Raw genomic sequence first — 20460 nt, 5'->3', positions numbered from 1 at the left:
TGCCTATCGGAAGAATTAACATTCCTACTTTCATTTACAAAGGACACGTTCTGATAAATCTCCTTCTCTTGTAGTTTTCTCTCTTGATCATGCTGCTCAGTCCTACAGTATCAGAGTTATCTCTGCTTTTGACCGTCTTGTGGTTCTAACCAAGCTCTGGCTTAACAATGTCCAGAAGTGCTCTGGATCTATGAAGGCTGATGAAGAAATAAAACAGGAAGTAAAGAACTTGGGAGGTTATTTACAGTTACTATTGCAGGTAAAGTATATTAAAGAATTCATCTATGTGTAGGGAAGTTTTATGCATTAATGCAATATTTACTATAGACTTGTTAAAAGACACTTAAATGTCTCTCATATGAAATGACAAATGGACACATCTAAGGAAGGTGAATTGCAATGTGTGTATTTTTGCTGGCTAGACTGGTAAGTTCATATCCTAGTTCAGAGTAATGTAGAACCTTTCTGTGGTCAGGCACTGAAAATAGCACAGGTTCTTAAACATGAAAGGGGAAATTAAAACATGCAGTGACAAAAGCAAATGCTAGTTTTAGATTGTGAAGTGCTACTGTTCATAAATTTATAAACCAGTGGCCAGTAAATATTACACTTGCTACAGCCTTGTGAAAAGTAGTTTTTGGTTTTTTTTACGGTGTGACTATGATGATACCATTCTTCCCTGTGACTGTAAGGTGGGGTTTTTTAACTGTGGTAGATAAGCCATTGGGAGTAGGAAGATCTAAAGCTGAAAATGCCTCAAGCTATTGTGTGCTACAAACTCTTGCATTATAGAAAGTGTGTGCTCTTTCACCCGAGATGCTTTCTAGCTTCACTGGATGATATGCCTTTATTTCTCAGGGATGTTCTTCAGATATATCCTCCATGGTAACAGAAGCATGGGGCAGAGTAAACCAAACAGTAAAACAAACAATGAAATACATAGGATACTTGGCAGTAGTCACAAGAGCGGATATTTCCTTTTTTGAAGAGAACATTTCTGCAACTAGTCTACAGGTGAAAAAATGTGTATTAGAAATAGTAATTTTAATGTTCACATCACGTTTATTTTCAGTAATTGTACGTTGAAGCAAATTGTTTTATACAACAATTTGATCAACTGAATTAAGTATGTTCAGAGTTTATCTAATACTTAATTTCTATGGTGAAAATGCATATGTGTCAATACCCTTGAAATGTTTGTGTTTTTCCTTAGCAAAAATGCATTTTAAATCTTTATAACTTCCACCCATAAAAAGAAGGAAATACTGTGCTTTTAGGTAGACTTGTGCAATCGCAGTTCAGATACAATCCTATTTCACTGAAATACAATACTTATTTCAATAATCTGTGATTAAGTACCACATAGAATTTTCAGAAATATGAAGCAAGTTAGGAAAAGGAGGTTAAGGTGCTGAGCCCCTGTGGTCCAAGAATGGCATGTGACTGAATATACCAGCGCTGAACAACTTGCTTAAAACAAAATTATGTTTCTAGCCCACTATGGAAAATATGTTTTCATTCAAGGCCATGCAATTTCCCTTAATCCTTATGTTTTGAACCTTTATTTTAAAAGGACTTTGTGCTTGCCATTTATGATGGAGTAGGCTCAGGGCTGGAGTTCCTCATTAATACTGTACAGGAAAAAGCACGAATGGTGCAGAAAGAACTTGTGAAAGAATATCCACAAAATGAGGTGAGATGAAAGTAAGATTAAAAATTATTACTATATCTTAGAGGCACTTGATCATGTCCTATTTTTCAGCAATTCTGTTTAGAAAGTTTATATTAAGAATACAGTTATAAGTAGTAACACAGGTTTGAGATGGGTGGTAAGTGGGAATATTGACTACAGTCTTGTGGAATTTTTTACAGTGTTTAGACTTTCACCCATATGTAGACTGAACATTTAAGTGTATTTTATTTAGAATTATGTCTCTGTGCATTGGAGGGCATTTTGTGTGAAATTTTACAGTGTGACCATGGAAGAGAGGGAGAACATGAAAACTGACACACAGGAGCAAGAGGACCTTTTGTTCTGTATGCTACTGTTAAGTTGGTTGTGTAAAAAGATTGCATATCTAATACATAAAACTTTATGATTCTGTAAGTTAATTGGTATTTTATATTGATAATAGTAATAGCAGATGTGATTACTATACTCACTGTTATTGTCAGGAAGATTATTAGAAAGCTTGAAGTCTTCATTTTGTCATACGTTGTTCTTACAGTCCTGGTCTCAAACACCATGCTACCTAAATATTAAAATAGTTCAGTATTACCTTTTAAGAGCTAGTCTTCTCCTGTGCTTAACACTTGGGGTATGCTGAAGCACTTTCATGAATTGGGCACTTTAGGGGGAAATTGTTTGACTAAAGCAGCTATTTACTAGCTTGTAAGACAGAAATGTCCTGCTTGAGTTTGTGTTATTCAAATACTTTCCAGGTTGATAAAGCAGCAGTGGTATTTCAATTTGAGCAACTTCTTTATTACACTTTATAGGAAAGTTACAGCAAATTCTTCATATTGTATTGATGAGTTACCCTGTCACCTTCCAAATTTATTGTGTTATGAAAAGGAATTACAATGGGAACCTTTTATCTCTCAAGACCTCAATTTAATTATTCTTGTCATTTTAAGAAGAGATATTCCTACTACCTCATAATAAACAGATGTGTGTGTGTACTTTCTGTGTGCTCCCCCACCTGATAACAGTTCAGCAGTTATTTTACCAAACTGAATAGGTTTGGGAAGATTGTTTGTTTTGGGGGTTTTGTTTTGTTGTTCCTTCCCCCTCTGCCCCGAGTATGCTGAAGCCAGAGTTCTGGGGTGGAGTTGCTCTTTCATGAAAGCAGCATACTATTATTGGTGTGTCTAGTGTATTTTGACATTTAAAGCAGAACAGACCTCATTTCATGCTGAATTTAGTAGTGAGTGGTTTGTTTTTTTTGCATGGAGGGGCTTTTTTTTTTTTTAGCTACCGCCTGTTATTTTGTGCTCTTATTTTGCTTAGGTAAAAAATCATGAGGAAGATGAAAATATAGGGAATTATGCAAAGTAGACAAAGTATAAGGAATATGCACCATAGTTCAAAACATTTCTGTGACTGTAAGAAGATTGCAGTAGGCAAGCTAGAGTACCCCTTGGAATTATGCCATTTTCTTAGTGGGAGAGCCATTTTGACAGAAAGTCTGGCTGAATTCCAAGGAAATACTTTGGAAAGATTGAAATGTTCTTCAGCAAGGTACTAGATGTATATAGAGTACATGCTTCCTTTCAGTGTTTGGATATATAGGCTTGTTCTGCCACTTTTCCTCTGAATAAATATTTTGTACAGACAGAATGCAAGGCCAAAGGTGATAGTTTACCTGTGTCTGAGCAATACTGTCTTCTGCCTCATGTATTTTTATTTTTGTTTTTCCAAGTTGAGAAATTTGCAGAACTGTGGCCAATAAGAAAATCTCCTTAATGAGTTGGGATATATAAAAAACGTATTTCTGAAGAAGTTGTTATTACTCAAAAATCTGTAATACATGATCTGGCATAAAAGTTTCAAATCAGTTGGAGAGGAGTGATAAATTTCTTGTCTCAAGGAAAGCAAAAATTTCTTGCTGCTCTGGTTTTCACTATTGTCATTCTTAATCCTACAGATAATAGTGAAACTGTCCAAAGTCTTGCTTAACTCCCAAATGCTTCATGTTTCCAGCAAAAGGAATTGAGCAGTCTGCTTTCCAGATAATGCTGTTCACTTGCAGCAGATTGCTGTGCATCTGCAGGAGTCCTGTGTATGCTTGTCGCTGGGGGAAACTAATGTGAAGTTGGGGAGGGAACACCAGTGTATTAACTAAGAGATTACCCCTACCACCAAGAATGACAGTGATACAAAAATTACAGGACAACCTTTCTTTAGCAAACACCTAAATTTGCTCATTTGATCCTTTTTATTAAGGGCTTATTTAAAACCTCACAGATGTAGTTAAAATATTAACTGGTAGAAAACGTTATTTGAAAAATTGCATGTTGAGTTGCAGAAAACATTACTTCTGCTTTTGAGTGTTTTTCTCATTAGTATGCCAGTGTTCATTGTTATCCTTGTAAAATATTAATGTACTTTTAACTTTGTCTTGAATCAAGTGTACAATATAATTAAAAGTTTCTTTGTAGATTCAAAATCGAATAAAGGATAATGTTGTGGCATTAGCCAGATTCCTTGAAAATAACATCTCTTATTGCAGAAAGGTAAGAGAAATGTTTTACAAAATGCATGCTTTGAGCCTGGGGTTTAAATTTAAAGGGTGCATTTAACAAACAAGAGGAATTGAAACTACCTTCTGTATGTTTACAACTGCATAGTAACACTCTCTGTCTCAGTGGCATTCTTGTGATTGGAACGCTAACTTTCTGGCTACTGCATTTCCACTCAAAACTATTTTATTTTAATTTTACTGGAGGTACTTGTATCTTATCTGCTGCCTTTTTGTGCTCACCATGAACAGCCTAGCCACCTGTTTTGTTTTAAGTTGAAAGCCTCGAATTCAGTAATGCTAGTGTAATTGTGTTATAACTACTGCAATAGTTTATGGCCACAGTTATTGGTATTTTTCATTAAAAGCCAGGATAGATGATATCTGCACTTCTTTTCGGAGCTGTCTTACATTTTGTGACTTGCATCACTTTCGTTTTGTGTTTCAGCATTGGCCTGTGTTATGTGAATCCCTAACAGGCATGCTTAATAGTTAATATACCGTCATGTATTTGTTTCTTTTTAAATTCCTCTTTATTAATACAGAAAGAAATAGAATCTCAATTACCAGAAGAATCTTTATATCAGGAAATAAAGAAAAGCACTAACATCGCTGCGAAATATTTGGAATTGGAGCAGTGCCTAGCTGAAGTCTGTCATATTGTTTCTTCTACATTACGAGGTATTTAACTGGGTTTTTACCTGTAGGAACAGTAACCTGTGGACTATAGGAAAACTGTAAAGCAAGACGGAGGGAGGGCCACTTGTTCTCTCTTTGCAAAATGCTGCATTTGATTCTTCTTGCTTTTGTTTTTCATAGGGTTTTACAGAAACACAAGCTCTCTCAGGAGCTTTGCAGAAAAGATTTGTGTCATAGCTGGATATTTTAACAACTATTTCAGTTTATTTGCCTTGTCTTCTACTTCTGCAAACAATCCTATCCAGAAAATACCTATGCCTTTTATGGACTTGGATGAATTGGACTCTCTGGTTGATTCCCTTATTTTGAATTTTGAACTTGAACAAGGACAGCCATCATTGAAATCTCAAACTCTTTGTAATGAAACTACTGAGACTCGAGGAGGACAGGTTGAAACAGGTGACATTGAATTTGCTTGGAAAAGGAAGGGGATTCCAAAACATGCGCGTAAACTCCAGTCTTCACCTCCATTTACTGCAGAGCTTTCACCTGGTAGGATACAGTGGGTTTAAATGCTATTATTAAGAAATTCAGGGAAACTTCCTTTACATGAAGGGAAAGAACATATCACAAAAAGCTAAAATTTATTCCTAATATTATTCCTAAGTGGTATGAAAGTAAATGACATGATTGTATGAGGATAAGTACCCTAAATTTCACAAGAAGAAATTGAATTCCTTGAGGGGCTGTTAGGCTTTAGAGCCTTTTGTTTTAATAAAAGTCTATTATTACATAAGCCTATAAGAAATAATTTATTGTATTAAGTAAAAAAATCTCTTGGAGATGATATGAATGGAGAAAATAAAAACTGTTGAGGAATAACTAGGAAACACAGTAAATGCTTGGTAGGACATTCACATTTCTTCATCTTAGACCCTTGACTTAGGACTCTTGTGTAACAGTGGAAGGAGATTCTGTTGAACGGCATTTGTAACATAAATGTGTTGCATACATCAGGTAAGAATACTGCCTTCTTATCTTAGACACTTGAAAGGTAGGTGGTGTGGGTACCAATTTTTTTGTTGACATCGTTACTTCACCTCTGCTGCATTATTATCTAGCAATGCTACTGCAACTTTGAAGTGTTTTTTATGGCTTTCAGTTTTTTGAGTGTCTTTTTTTTTTTTTAACAAAGCAAAATTGTGTTTATTTCTGTAGGGGAAAACTATGAGGGATGGTAAAAGTACTTTACAACCTTATCTGATGAATGCTTTTTTTAAGAAAAATCTGGCCTTAAAGTATCAATGATGGTGCTCTTCAAGTTGATCTGAAGTAAGTTTCATGTTGAATGTTGCTTTTACTTAATTATCTTTTGATTGCTGAAATCACTTTCAGTACTATTCATTGTGGATTCTAAATAATATGTAAGTCATCCCATGAGGTTGTAGAGAACTTTACGGTATGCTTTTTACTGTAGTCATCATTTAACCTCTTACCTTTAATCTGCTGGCTGACACCAGTGAAAATAAAAAAGCAAGAATGAAAATTAATTTGGATTTTTATTCTTTAATAGCTGGGTTCTAGGAGGCCTGGACATAGTATGTTTTACTCAAAACAGTGCTGAGAAATTCATAAGCTAAAACCTAAGTTTCTTCTTGTATATCAAAGCTTCCAAGCCAGATATTCACAGCTATCATCTTTCCTTCTGAGGGAAGATGCCAAACATCTTGAGCATTTCAGTCTTCGAGAAAATGTCAAGCTCTTAAAACTATTTTCTGTGAAAAGACTACAGTAAAGAGAGTCAATCATCCTTTTTGTCTGAAAACTTTCACACTATGTCTATAATGGATGCTGTCATTCAGTGACTTTGTGCTTTTCTGATTTGGAGGAAATAGGGAAAGATAATTATGCTGAACTAGTAACCCACATACAGTTTTCTTAAGGCTAGTATACCTTAATATTTTGTCAAAAAATGTCTTGTAGTGCAGTCCTGCCATCAAAAATATTCAACAATTTTAGTTCAGTTAGTAATTTCCTTCTTACATGAGGTGAGTAAAGCTTAATTGCTTTCCTACTCTAAAGGCTTTGCAAGTCTGCTAAAGGATTAACAGAGTATATTCAGTTGTTCAGATTTATATGCTTTAAAAGTGAAGAGAAACCTGGTATATTTCTGTTTTTGTAAATGTATTATTTTGTATTTGGCTGGAAGTTTTAAAAATGTAACTGGTTCTTCTGAATCATGTATCTAAGCTTAAGTATTTTAAAGAGTAAAAGTAGATCATGTAACTGATCACCAGTTTTTACAACTTCAAGCGTAAATTCCTTGTCAGTTTTCTTCTGTATATAGTTGTTTTTGAGACCTTCCTTTGTCACTGAGAGTACGTCATTCTTGTTGAAAGTATTGTAGTGTAAGATCTGAAATACTACTAAGAAGTGTTTTCTGTAGCTCACAAGTGAAACAAAACAAAAACCCCACTTCTTTACCTAAGTTTATTTCCTCTATTAAGACATGCAACAGTACACATTTAGAGGCTTGAATACTCATGAACTAAACTATGCCTATTAATGGCGCAATATTCAATCCTTCCTAATTTCTGCCAGTATAGTGGTGTTATGTCAAGTCTCCACTGCAAAATTATTCAAGTGAGTTACTGGTGTTCCACCTGCCCAGATGATTAATCATGTTTGCTTTTGTTCTTGTATTTAATGAGAAGCATTGCTCAGACAGCATCTTGGTTTTTGTAGTTCTGTGTGATGTTATCAGACTTTGTCTTTTTTTTTTTTTTTTTTTTCTAAAACTGAAGACAAGTTCTTCACAAACTTGGAGCTCAAACTGACTTTCAGTTTTTAGCCTTTCTGAAACTCAGGAGAAAATATCAAATCTAACTTTTACAGGATGAGTGAAAATGTTGCAAATAGCTTCCTGCTGCTTGGTGGTTTGGTTTTGCTTTGGTGTTGTGTTGTTTTGTCCCCTCCATGCTACCTAACCATGTCTAATCAGTCTCTTATTCGCATTGTTACTACTATATTCACATTTTGGAGTAGTATGTTAACAAACCCAACTTCTGCTAGTGTTTTCTTCAGCTTGGTGCACTTTTTACAGTTATACATCATTGAAGTACTTCACTCTTAAGATATATACAGTGACTATACATCATCAGAGTGAGCTAGTGCTCTCACAACATATTGCATTAATACATCAACAAGCCTAGCTGAGACTCCAGTAATCTATTGGTGTAATATACCATAAGGTAAGGTATATTTATAACTATAGGCTAGTCCACCTGTAAATTACAAATGTCAAAGAATTGGGATCATAGCGGGCAGATTTTGGGATGGATTGATTTGAACGGTATATTATTTTGCTAGTCTTTCTGAGGAGTTGGATGGAGGTGTGGGTTAAGCCCAGGTCAGCAGAAGAATTGATATGGCCAACCATAGTATCTGCATCATCTGCTAGGTCTAGTGGTGAAATGAAGTAGACCCTAATGAAGGGTGGTGTGGTATGATCCAGATATTTTCATCATCTTGCATTTTCACAGATATGACTGTAAAGTCAGGGTCTGGATAGCTTCTAGCAGATAGTGGTAATACACAGAAGAAGCTTCTTATCATAGTATCTCTAAACTATAAACTAAAGCAGGCAGCAAAACAGTGCAATTTAAGTAGAGTTTTTACTTTAGTATGTCACAAAGTTAGTTACTTTCACAGGAATATATATTGGTATTGTAAATTTCTCTGATAGGGGAATTGAGATGGGAGTGGGATCACAACCAGTATTTATTAAAATGCCTTTTATTAATTAACTGTTGCTAATAAAATTAATATGCTTACTTGCAGCAGATAACTGTTCACATAGTACCTTCACTTATTCCTTCACACTTCACTTGCACCCGCATGTAAAAATCACTCATAGCTATAAGGTTAGAGGAAGAACTGTGAGCTTCTGGCTAAAGCGGAGGCTCATGCTGGCCTACCTGTGAGACTTTGATGTGCTATGCCCCTCAGCATGTATGCTTCCTCTCTTTGGCTAGTATTTTCAAGTTACTATTTTTCCATCTGCAGCTACAGTCTACCAGTAGAGCCCATGCATATACAGTTGCATAGATGAGGCTTTTATGGCTTTGGCTGAAGCTTAGTCGCTATAGTAGCTGATGTTATAGTTCTGCTAAGAGCACTGAATTTGGTCTTGAAAGGTTTTCTCTGGGGTTCTCAAGCATACAGTGTTCAGCTGTTTCCCTGAAAGAAACATTGAATGGTCAGGAACATGCATGGGGGGGAATGGGAAGTGTTATAAGGAAATGTTTAGAGACCTGAATGGGATGTATTGTTATAATGGCTTTACTTTGTTATATATATTGATGTAATCTGTAGTTTGTGGGTTGCTTGTTGCTGTGGTGTTTTTTGTGTTTTGGGGTAGGGTTGGTTGTTTTTTTAGTGGGTTGGTTGTTTCCTTTAATGTCCTCACTTAATCTCTCAGGAAAATATTCTTCAGTCAGATTTCAGGTAAAAAGTAATTAGAACGTTATGTACTTGACCTGTGGATTTTATTGACTAATGTAAAAGACAAAGAGAGGGGCTTTGTTTTACTTTTAAATATAAAGTGGGGAGGTGGAGTATTCAGACTTCTGCACCCTAGTCTCATTTGAAAATACAAAACTAAGAAAAATCTAACTAATGAAAAAATCTTTTCATAATAGAAGTAACTTAAAGAAGTTCATAAGAAATAGGTATTTCTTCAGTTTGATACTTTATTTGAAAAATAGTACTACATTAAAAAAATTCATAATGATTCTGAGAGTACTGGTCTGCTGCTTTACTGGTTTTTACAACTCAGTCTCTAGTTTTATTTGTTTAATAGTAGGAAAATAAAATTGCACATGTTAACAGCATCCAGCACTAATACTCAAGGTAAACTGCCACAAAAAAAACCCCACCATGTTAATTGATTTTTTTGTTGTTGTTGTGGAAATTGATAAAGCCATGGGAGTCAAACTAACTGTGATTAGGCACTGAACTGTTAATTTTTATCCCTAACCAGGAATAAGAAACATCTTTATCTCAGGTAAAGATAACAGTCCTGGGAGGAAGTATGTCTTCAGAATATGAATGCTGCGTTACTTGAGAAGCCTTCAAACAATGTTAGTCCATCTTTATTGAGACACATTGTGTATAAATGCACTTTTAGAAAAAAGTGCATTTTAGCTATTATTTTTAAAGAACATGTACCAGTGTTAGAAATTAAAGATAACTAAACTCTTCTAGCACCCACTGACTCATGAGAATACTCTAGATGAAGAGAAACAAGCTGCAGTTTAGATTTAATTTGATCCGGTAATGGCATCTGCAGGCAGAAGAAGAGACTACATCTGATTCACCTCTGTGAATACAAGCTATTATTTTTGGACAGGAAATTTCTTCTAATTCTTTATATACTCTAACATACTGTGATTAGAGAGTCCTGTTGCTTTTTATGTTTTGCAACTTTTCTGAGTTCATGGTGAAGTGGTGGGGTTTTGGTTTGGGTTTTTAAAATAATAAATAATAATAGTTCTTGTTACTATTTTAGGACAACATTTTAATTCCTTTTCTAGCTTTCAGTAGGATCTGAGATTTGTTTATGCATTTTTCCAAGGAAGGGATGTTTGCTTTTTTTGAAGTCCTAATATTTTATTTTTATATATTAAAAAAAAAAAAGGCATATTTTCTTTGTTTTCTGCTCTTCTTAGGACTTGAAGTCAGTATTATGTAACAAAATTTGGTTCCTCTTGAATTATTTTCCTGCTCTCTTTTTTGTTTTGTTGTCTTAGTATGTTTATGTTCATTATAGTGTTGGTTTCTAGAATAGGAGATGGTGTACATAATCTAATCAAAATGCATATAATTTGATTGTTGCAGTGAAAACAGGACAAAACTGAAAAAGAGGTCTCCTGAGCTAACATTTCATCAACAGCAAGCGTCACAGACAACATAAAAAATATTATGTAAGGTGTATTTCAATCTGAGTTAATTTTGAATACCTCTTATCAACTAAAGTAAGTCCAACTAAATTGTAATCAGAAAGATGTATGAATAGTTGAGGGGAAGGGAGGAAAGTATTAGAAAAAACTCATGGCATTCATCTATAACTAATAATAAAAAAAAAAAACCAAAAAACCACACCCAAAACAAAAAAAAAAAACCCCAAACCACCACCCCATATTCGTATGGAGTTAAACTATATTCCATGTCTTCTATGTAGATTCCTTAAGACTATTGCAAGCATTATTTGATTAATCTTTATGCAACCATAGTAGCTTAATAACAAATACTTCATTTACACTGGTATACGCTGTTGTCCGAATAGTTCAATTTTTTTTCTCATACAGGGATGTATAACATAGAGGCAAACAAGGTTAAAAAAACCCCAAGCTAACAATAACTACTTTGCTTTATGTTGTTTAAAATATTTAAAAGTCTGTGGTTTTATTAAAATGTTATTTGTAGGGATTTAAATAAATGTCAAACTACAGCTTTAAGTGCTTTTTAACTGTTACAACACTGGTTTTGGTCTCACGGTGTACCTAACTATTTGTACTACATATTGGTGTAAAACCCTCTTTTACTGAATTATGTTAAGATACATGGGTTAATTATCTGTGGCAGAAAATTACATTGCAGTAACACATTTCTACCTCTCCCTCTAGTGTGCAAACAATGGTATTGATACTAAGAGATGGTTTATGTTGGAAAAATGAGAAGCTATGTTACATACTGACATATTTGTACAAAATCTTGCACTCAAACACACGGATACATATGTAGCTAGCTAACTATGCATATACATAAGCATAGAAGGCACATTTTCAAAATAGTAATGGTGCAAGAACCAGTCATAGGTATGAAGTAAAACTTACTTTCCAAAAGCTGAAGTATAGTTTCCGCTACTTTGAGTTCCTGAAAAGGAAACAGGCTGGCTAACGTTCTGTGTATCTTTAGCAGTGGTGATACTTTTGTTATACCTTTGTATCAGCTAGTTGTGTCAACGAGTTTAGTTGCCTTCTACGGATTTGTTCAGGACTTGGTATTGAGGTTTTAGAGAACCTTTCCAGTTTTTACTTTGAACACATGTATTCGTTTACATAAACGCTTTTCCAGTTTTCTATTAAAGTCTACTGCTTTTTATTTTAACTGTATGTTTCCTCCTCATCCCTAGTTCTTGGGAACCTGGTGTGCCCTATTCAGACTGTAAACTATCTGTACTAGAAAAACCTGGTTTATTAAGCTCCGCAATGGAAGTCCGATCGTCTGCTAAGACTATGTGCCACTGCGATAGCTCTTACCGTAGCGCATTCCATCCAGTTCATTGGTAGCTAGAGGGAATTTGAGTGTGTTTCTCTGCAGAGCAAAATACTGCATTCTTCAGGCATTTAACATCACAAAACACATTTCTGGGATGGAATTCAGAACTGTATTCATGAAATATAAAATATAAAGGTCATGATATAACGTTTTTAAGAATTATGCTTTTCAGTATTTTTATTGCTTAAGAAAAGAATGCATAATGACAACTAAGTACGATTTTTATGAAGCATCAGCTATTGAAGACGATCATCAGCATAAATGGGAGAGGGAAAGCAAATGTAAATCAACTTTCGAAGCACCAAACTGAATCTGAAATTCTCTACTGGTAGTCTGTATGTAATTTTACTGTCCATATACAGTCATGTATACCTGGAGACCAAAAAAACTAAGGTGAAAAGATAAAATGTGAAGTTCAAATGTCTAAGTGATAGTTAATGTCAGATACTTTCGTTGAAAGGTAAATTGTCCTGTAGTTTAATTCTGGAGTATGCTGAAAGTAGGTGTTCTAAATGCTTCTTTTAAAAGAACTCTTGACCACAAGGGACTTAACAGTCAGAAAGGTAAGTGTGGAATTAAACAAATGCTCCTGAGCCATCTTCAACTGTTGATAGCAAAGTTGATAAAGATGACCCGGTTTGTTGGTCTTCTGTTTTGCCCCTCCTTTCTCCCCTTACAAAGAAATTCTTTCAGTTCTGCTTCTGCTCCTTACCACTAAAATACCAAACTATATTCTTAAAAGCAGTTGTTGAAATATTTGATTAATCACGATAAAATCAGAAAAGCTTACATCACTGTTAACTTATCTGGCCTTCAGATATTTTTTGATTATGACCAGTAATGTGCAAGTTTCATCTCATAAACTTGCATCTTTCTACAAGATGATTAATCAAGTTGTGAAGTGTGTGTCTAGTACGTATAAACACTTTATACTGCGCTTAGCCCACCGCGAGCATGCAACACACAGTCCAAAAGGAAGTATGCAAGGTGTTCCTTTGTACTCCTCACCCTGCTGTGCAACAGTGTATTGGTTCTAATTTTGCTGGTTATCCAGAGAGGGAATCCAGACAGCTTTAAAAATCCATGCAGAGGGCTAGTAGGTAGCACTGTGAGGTTTGTTGTGTGTAGCAAAAGTGATGAGTAATGGACTAATGCATTGAGGGTATCGGATAAATTATTTCCTGTTTGCATAAAGCTTTAGTAAATGTGTTTCTAAATAGTCACCTTACAGCAGTGTCTAACGCTACAGGACTGGACCCATGCTCTTCCCTTTCCTGCTGGTATTGTTAGAGGGTCACTGACTTCCCTGCAGTCTCTCTGGGGCAATCCCAGAATTGACTCTAGCTTGATGTCATCTGGGGGATCCATACAGAGTGCTCTTGACATAGCTTTTGTTAGACTGCTGACCCCTAAAATATTCCACCAGCAAGAGTTCTTGCTGGTGTTCTCCTGTGTTGGTGTGCTGCCATGTCCCACGAGTATTTCGGGACACAGCTGGGATACTTCCCTGCTTAGTTCTACTGTAAAACTAACTAAAATTTCCCACTGTCAGGGCTGATTCAGTAATTCTCTATCCAGAGCCATTTGCCACTTGTTAACACTTCTTTCATGATTCTCTTAGCTGTTTTACTTCTGCCACTTGCCAGCGTGGTCCCTGAACAGCATTTTCAGAAAAAGATGGATGGTAACAAAAACTTCTAGGCTTTTCTAGTTTGGGATTTTTTCTTTTATTTCAGAAAGGTTCTGCTGGCTATACCATGTGTTTCCTGAAAAGAGTAGTTGCAAGAAGATGGACACTTGATGTAGCGATATTTCATTTTTTTTTTTTTTTTCCCTGCTGGCAAGGTACTGGAAAAGCTTGGTCAAATATTAAGCCATTTATTAGAGGACTGTTTACTAGGAGATTGTACTACCTGTTGGAATGCCACAATGCAATTTACTTCAGCAGTTCGTAGTATTCCTATTGCAGCCACTAGATGGAAGTGTTTCACAAGGGTGTACCAGTTATGAGCCCTTTGGCAGCATGTCGTAACCAGGCGGGGAAGGAACTTCATTGCCACCTAAAAGTTAACACTCATACCATATTCGTAAAAAATTAGTTTCTATAGATGAATCTGCTTGTTTGGAGGCTTGTATACTTTATAGGATAACTTTTCTGTTACATATTCCCTTAAGTAATTATATGACAGCTGTAGTACAGCTGTAATGAAGAAGATAGCTGTTACTTTATGCAAAAATATGCACTATCCTCGACTTATTTTTCACATTTAGTTTAGCATTTTCAGTGTATTAAAGTTACTATTACAAAAAATAATTTTGCTTGTGCAAAGTATAGTTCAACAACCGTTTTTATCAATATCAACTATTTTTCTAAAATAGTGGGCCTGGCTGTATAACCAATCTCCAGGAATAACTTTTCCTGTGACGTTCACAGGAATAGTGCAGAAAAAGTAATTTTATTAGCTCAGACTTAATACTGGAAAATGTAAAGCTAGGAGAGATGATGGCGTAGTGAGGCAAATCATATGCCTGTTTAACTTCCAAGTTGATTCTTCAGACACTTCTAATCACCAAAATGCTTACAAATAAATTGATGTTTTGCTGCACAGGGTCTTCAATGGCCCCTTATTCCTCTTTGTCTCTACCACAAGTTACATAGTGGGTTGAGGATGAAATGCAGAATGGAACACAGAAATCCTCATGTTTCCTGTTGTAACTGGTAGGTAAGAAATAGCTTACAATCTTTTGTTTTTTAACATGTTAACTTTGTAAATAGGAGTTGTTGCAAATGTGTTCTAATGGTGAAACTGAGGTTTATTAAAGTTCATATTTGCACTGAATAAGACAGAAATATTATTAGGAAAACCTGTCAATGTCTTCAGAGAAGCCCAATGTTCAAGAATTATTTATTAAATAACTTTTTTGTTCCCTGTTTAACATAATCCTTGGTGTTTGTTAGCATGCCTTGCATCATAATTTCAAGCTATATCCAAATGTCTAACATCTGAGATAAACTACACTTGTCTTTCTCCAGCCTTGGCTATGCTTCTTGTGAAAGTGAGGTTGTAAATCAAATGGTGAGGTAGTGAGGGAGGAAAAAAAGATTTTTTTTTTGAGAGAGATTCCTTGTTTAATGAGCAATCTGCGTTTACTCACAATCCCACCCCTCCAATAAAAGCATAAAAATGGGCATGAAGCAATCTAAATTCTCAATGATTGTACTTGCAAAAACCACCACAGGATTAGAAACTATGTTATTAACTGTGTCTTGGTAGCATGGGATTCTTCCAGAATTGTTTTGTCTGCATTTTAGTGGCACTGCAATGGAATAAAAGGGTTAACAAAATCTATGAGTAGGTGTGAAATGTAAGCAACAGTTAAAAAAAATTTTTTTAAAATTCTTTTTTTAACTAATGAGCAATACTAAATATTATGTATTTTGCAGACATATCAGTAAGATCAGTATTGGATATATCTCCTGATGTATATATCAAATCTTGCACTTAAAGTTGGGGATTGCTTTTGGTTGATTGGTTGGTTTTGTGTGTTAGAAAGCCAGAAGTAGGAACATTTCTTGATTAGATATAATTTGAAGACAGGATTTCTCTTTGCAGAGTACTAATGTACTTGGATCATAATAGCTGCGGCTTGACCTCTCCAACTTCTGATGCTATTGAGTCATCATAAAACTATCTCCTGTTCTGCTGTAGCTGGAATTGCATTAAAATCTACAGTGTTTCTCATCTAGTAGCTCTCAAAGTGCTTTGCAAAGGTGAGAAATTATTTCTCATTCAACAGATGGGGGGAGAAACTATTCAAGTAGATTAGTAGGTTCCTATCTCTCAGCTGCAAGCCAAATCTGTGTCTAATTATACCTTTACGAACAGCTCTTATTGAAGAAACAGATTCTTAACTTCAGGAAGATCTGCTTAACTGAGGTGGTATTTTTTAACCTTTAGCCTATGTATAAGTTGTTGCAAGACTTTAACTGTTATCTTGGTACACACTTTGGATGGATACAGTTATAACACTGTAAAAGAACTTACAGTTCAAACCAGCAGTAGACAACATCCTTGCATATAGTAATAGGTGAAGTAAGCTCTATTACTTGAACTTGGGAGCACTGCGTGTCGGTGAGCCCTGCAGTTTTGCTTGCCTGTGCTTTTTAATATTGATGTTAGATGAACATGTGTGGCTGTTCTTAAAGAACCTAGAACCCTAGTGGAACCTGCTTTTTAATCTGTCAGTTGAATGACCCCTTTTCATTGTGCTTGAGACTAGACTTCCATGCTATTAGTTTACAGCAGTGGTCTAGGAAAGATGAGACTTCACTAAGATATACAATACATAAACCACATTTATGACACATTGCACTGGCATCACTTTTGGTAGGTTATGATGTCCAGGGAACAAAGATCATTCTGTGCTATGTGCTTTAACCAAGTGATGCTGTGTCCTGAGAGGGCATTTACCAGCATTCTCTGCATGGAGAAATAAAGACATCGGTGACCTGTTCTTCACAAATGCATAGAGGTGCAAAAGAGCATAGTTGGCTTTTCACCTGATTTCTCAGATAATTGGAGCTTTCAGAGAAAACAAAATTCTAAACGTGGAAGAAATCCTTGAGAGAATTTGTTGTTCATAGCATCTAAAAAAACTGGTTTGTAAACAGTATTGAAAATTATCAGAGTATTTTGGAAATGTTGAACACTGCATATAAGCAGTTAAACCTAAAAATAGGTTCTTGTGGCTGGTTCATTTAAGTTTAAGTTAACTGGGACGTTTCTTTGAGGCTAAAGGCATAATGTGACTCTCAAATATTTCTCTGCTTTGTCTACGTGTTGGAATGCGGAAGCCATATGTTTAGCAGGATGCTGATACTTTTTACAGTTATACACTGTTAGGGTGACTACTGCTTAACAGAAATTCCCTTGTCACAAAGTGTCTTCATTTCTTATGTCTCTTGTGAGGAAGGCGTCATCTGCCAGGCATTTTCAATAGGCACTTAATAATTCAGTAGGCAGTGCAGTGCACCAACTACTTTTCTCATTTCTGTTTGGGCTGTATAGTCATGATAAGATGTAATAGTAGAACTTTTGTTACTATATAATTGAAAATACAGCTCTGAATGCACAAAGTTAGCTTCTGTGTTGAATAAGATTCTTTTTGCTGTCACTTTTCTCATTGTAATGTTTGAGTATTTGTTGCATAAATTGGGAGCTCTGTACATTTCTTTTAATAGCTTATCAATGCTCTTTTTATGATCAAAAGAGGTCAATAAAAGCTATATTCATGTCAAATAGTGGTTTATGACTGAGTTGTTGTTATGTTCCTGTTACATTCTTCTAAACCTGATATGTAATGGATTTCCGTGCTATGTATGTTTTCCTTATAAATAGAGAGTAAGCACATTCTTATGTGTGTGCACATTGATCTGTTTTCTATTACTTCTGTACTTTCAAATGTCACAATATTTGGAGCACATTGGTATGTTCCATCTTCATGAGGTGCAGACCTCTAGGTTGATACTGTCTATGGTTTCTTAACCTGTGCTTAGTCTGCTGGAAGCAATTTTTTTCCCTTCAGTTTTTCTTGTTTATTTTTACACGAGAAATATGTGGGATTTCTATTCTAGTGTTAATGCAAAATCAGATTGTTAAGTAGTTTGAAGAGGGTGGAGTTTTTTTAGTTTGCCACTGCAGAGGCTGTATCAGAAATTTGCTTAGGTAAAGATCTTTGTTATTTTTTAGACTGTGTAAATGCTCGTTGTTTGGTAGGCATTTTTCAAATGTAGAGGAAATCTCTGTCCCAAAGAGTGTAGAGCTGAAAACAAGTGGGGGGGAAAATTAGTTTGGAAATTATGGCAGGGCCTGAGAATCAAAATTCTTTTATGTTATACAAATAACATTTACTTTATGCTATTGTTCCTAGAAATGCCATGTAGATGAAGAGTGAGTTGTACCTGTTTTAGAAGGGAGGAAAAGGAAGGGAAAAAAAATTTCCTTAAATCTCCAGTGTGATCAAGGTGACAAAAGGTAGGAAGGTAATGCATGTTAAAATGAATAGCAGTTGTGTCATACTTACCAAGTTTTTCATAGGGTTAGAAAAGTAGTTACAAATACCATATCACTTAAGTGTTTGATTCTAAATTCAGAATTTCCCCAGCATGTTTACTGTGACCATTCTGCCATGTCAATGCATATAGCAGTCATCTGTTTGTCAAAATAATTTTAATAACAAGCATAGAAGTATATTTTATGATATTACACATGATATTACATGATAATATGTATTACATGAACAGCATATAGTATGTCTCAGAATTTTGTCCTGGTAATAAATGAGATCTAAGTTTAGCATGAAAGACCTCTCTTGACACTTTGGTTGACACTATGATATTAAACGAAGAATTCAAAAGTTAAGTAAATTACTTGCCTGTGGTAATTGTGGGCTACTGTTCCCTTGAATGGCTATTATACATTTTGCTATTTGATGTTCTGTGCTGTTGTACAGCAATTATGCTAGGCTCTCTCTCTTTTGCTGGTATATCAACTAGATAACTGTTGATGCTGTGTAAATAACAACAATTCTCGGCAAATACGCATGTTTTGAAGCCTTATAAATTGCATGCATTTGTAATGTGGTCTTTGGAAAATACCTGTGCCATTCCCTGGTAATTAGTAAAATTTCACAAATGTCATAACAGGCAGCTAGCTCTTGTAAACCCATACACTATTAAAATACACAGCTTTTGATAAAAAGGTTGAATACAAATCTTCAATGTCATGACAGCTGCATAAATAAGGAAGCTATTTAAGTCACGTATTATATTGGGAGATTTTCCAAATCCTGCCATGTTTTCTCGATGCGCAGATACCACTAGAAAATAAAGGGATTCTGGCTTCTAAATCTATTTGGTTATTCTGAAAACCTCCTTCCAGGCTTTAAACTGACACTGCAGAGAGATAGACCAAGTGCACTTAATCCTTCCAAGTGGTAGCTTTAAGTATCCAGGTTTCTGCTTAAGTGCTTTCTTTGATGCCTAGTTGAGCTTAAAGCTTCTGGCCTGTCAACACCAGACTTGAATTCTATGTAACAGAGAGCACTGGGGGCCAGAAATTCAGGTACTGCCAACTCCTTATTACTAGAGATCTCACTCGGGTTCGCCTTCTAAAATCTATGGAAAGGTGTTCTTATGTTACCCTTTAACACTTTAGGGAACTTGCAATAGGTAGAAATACTTTTCTTTGTTCTGCTTTTAATTAATTGATGCTACATTCTCTGAACCTGCAACTTTGTTTTGGTGTGAACAGACTTGCGGTCAAGAAAAGCAGGAATTGCAAAATGCATTAATGACTGGAAAACTAGTGAACAAGCAAATAAATTACAGAACTGCCTACTCAGTTGTTCTAGTGAACTACTAGCCGCACCAGTACTGCAACTTAGGTATTGAACAAATCACACTATTCCTTCAAGACCTGCAGAATTTGCACATCCAGATGAGCTGGTGATGTATGCAAATAGTGGGCAGTGGTGCCCCTTCAGTCCTTTGCTCAGAGTGCAACTCAAGTTCATAATAGCTTTAATATCAATGGGAAGTACACTTATTAAAGCACATTTTACAAATAATAGGAAATCTACCATCAACTAGAACATATCTAATTATGTTTCAGTTAGTGCAATTTGGTGCATTCTATATATTTGTGTATTCTGTCATTTTTAATGTAATTTTAGTTTTCATTTTTTCACATAATGAGAACTATATTTAAAGAGACCCTTTTTAAATGATAGAGTAAAAGCTATTTATATTCTAGGTTGTCTTGAAGATACAGACCTATCAGTCTACTATTGACCTTAAGTTCACTAAAATTAGCACCTATGTCACAGCTTGGCAAAAGCAGAAGGGAAATGCCTTCTTTTCATTTAAAATTAGACACAAAAAATCCAGTAAAGGAAATTTTGAACACTTTTTGGAAGAAAGGCCTGTGGATATTTTAACTGTTGCTTATTTTTTTTTAAATGCAAATATAATAGAGATTTTAAAAATAAAGTAAATAACACAGTCTCTCTGACATTTTTTCAGATGAACAATTTTTCAGGAGGATTACAAGGCTGAGTAGTCAGTTTTTGAGAGGTGGAGTACAGTTTAGTTGGTGGGCCTGCTGTGATTGGAATTGATTAATGGGTGTTGTGATAAGCATAGAAACAGATCTGTGGCAGCTTATCCTGCTTTCAGCTG

The 20460-nt window shown here is 35.3% G+C and overlaps 1 protein-coding gene across 1 annotated transcript in view; it reads left to right on the top strand.

Annotated features, from left to right (window-relative positions):
* The window catches only part of KIF14 (kinesin family member 14), a gene marked incomplete at both ends in the record, with an annotated part of 33258 nt that extends 23253 nt beyond the window's left edge, over positions 1–10005 (top strand). The window contains 8 exons of the mRNA XM_082002777.1: positions 75–259; positions 859–1014; positions 1574–1693; positions 4162–4236; positions 4787–4922; positions 5061–5432; positions 9361–9386; positions 9946–10005. Of these exons, the coding sequence (XP_081858903.1) occupies positions 75–259; positions 859–1014; positions 1574–1693; positions 4162–4236; positions 4787–4922; positions 5061–5432; positions 9361–9386; positions 9946–10005 (1130 nt within the window). The remainder of the gene's footprint in view (positions 1–74; positions 260–858; positions 1015–1573; positions 1694–4161; positions 4237–4786; positions 4923–5060; positions 5433–9360; positions 9387–9945) is intronic.
* Between the last annotated feature and the right edge of the window lie 10455 nt (positions 10006–20460).

This window comes from Phaethon aethereus (assembly GCF_964289735.1).
Source record: "Phaethon aethereus genome assembly, chromosome: 8".
NCBI lineage: Eukaryota > Metazoa > Chordata > Aves > Phaethontiformes > Phaethontidae > Phaethon > Phaethon aethereus.
Note: the sequence above shows the minus strand (reverse complement) of the source record. Positions and strands in the feature narration are given on the sequence as shown.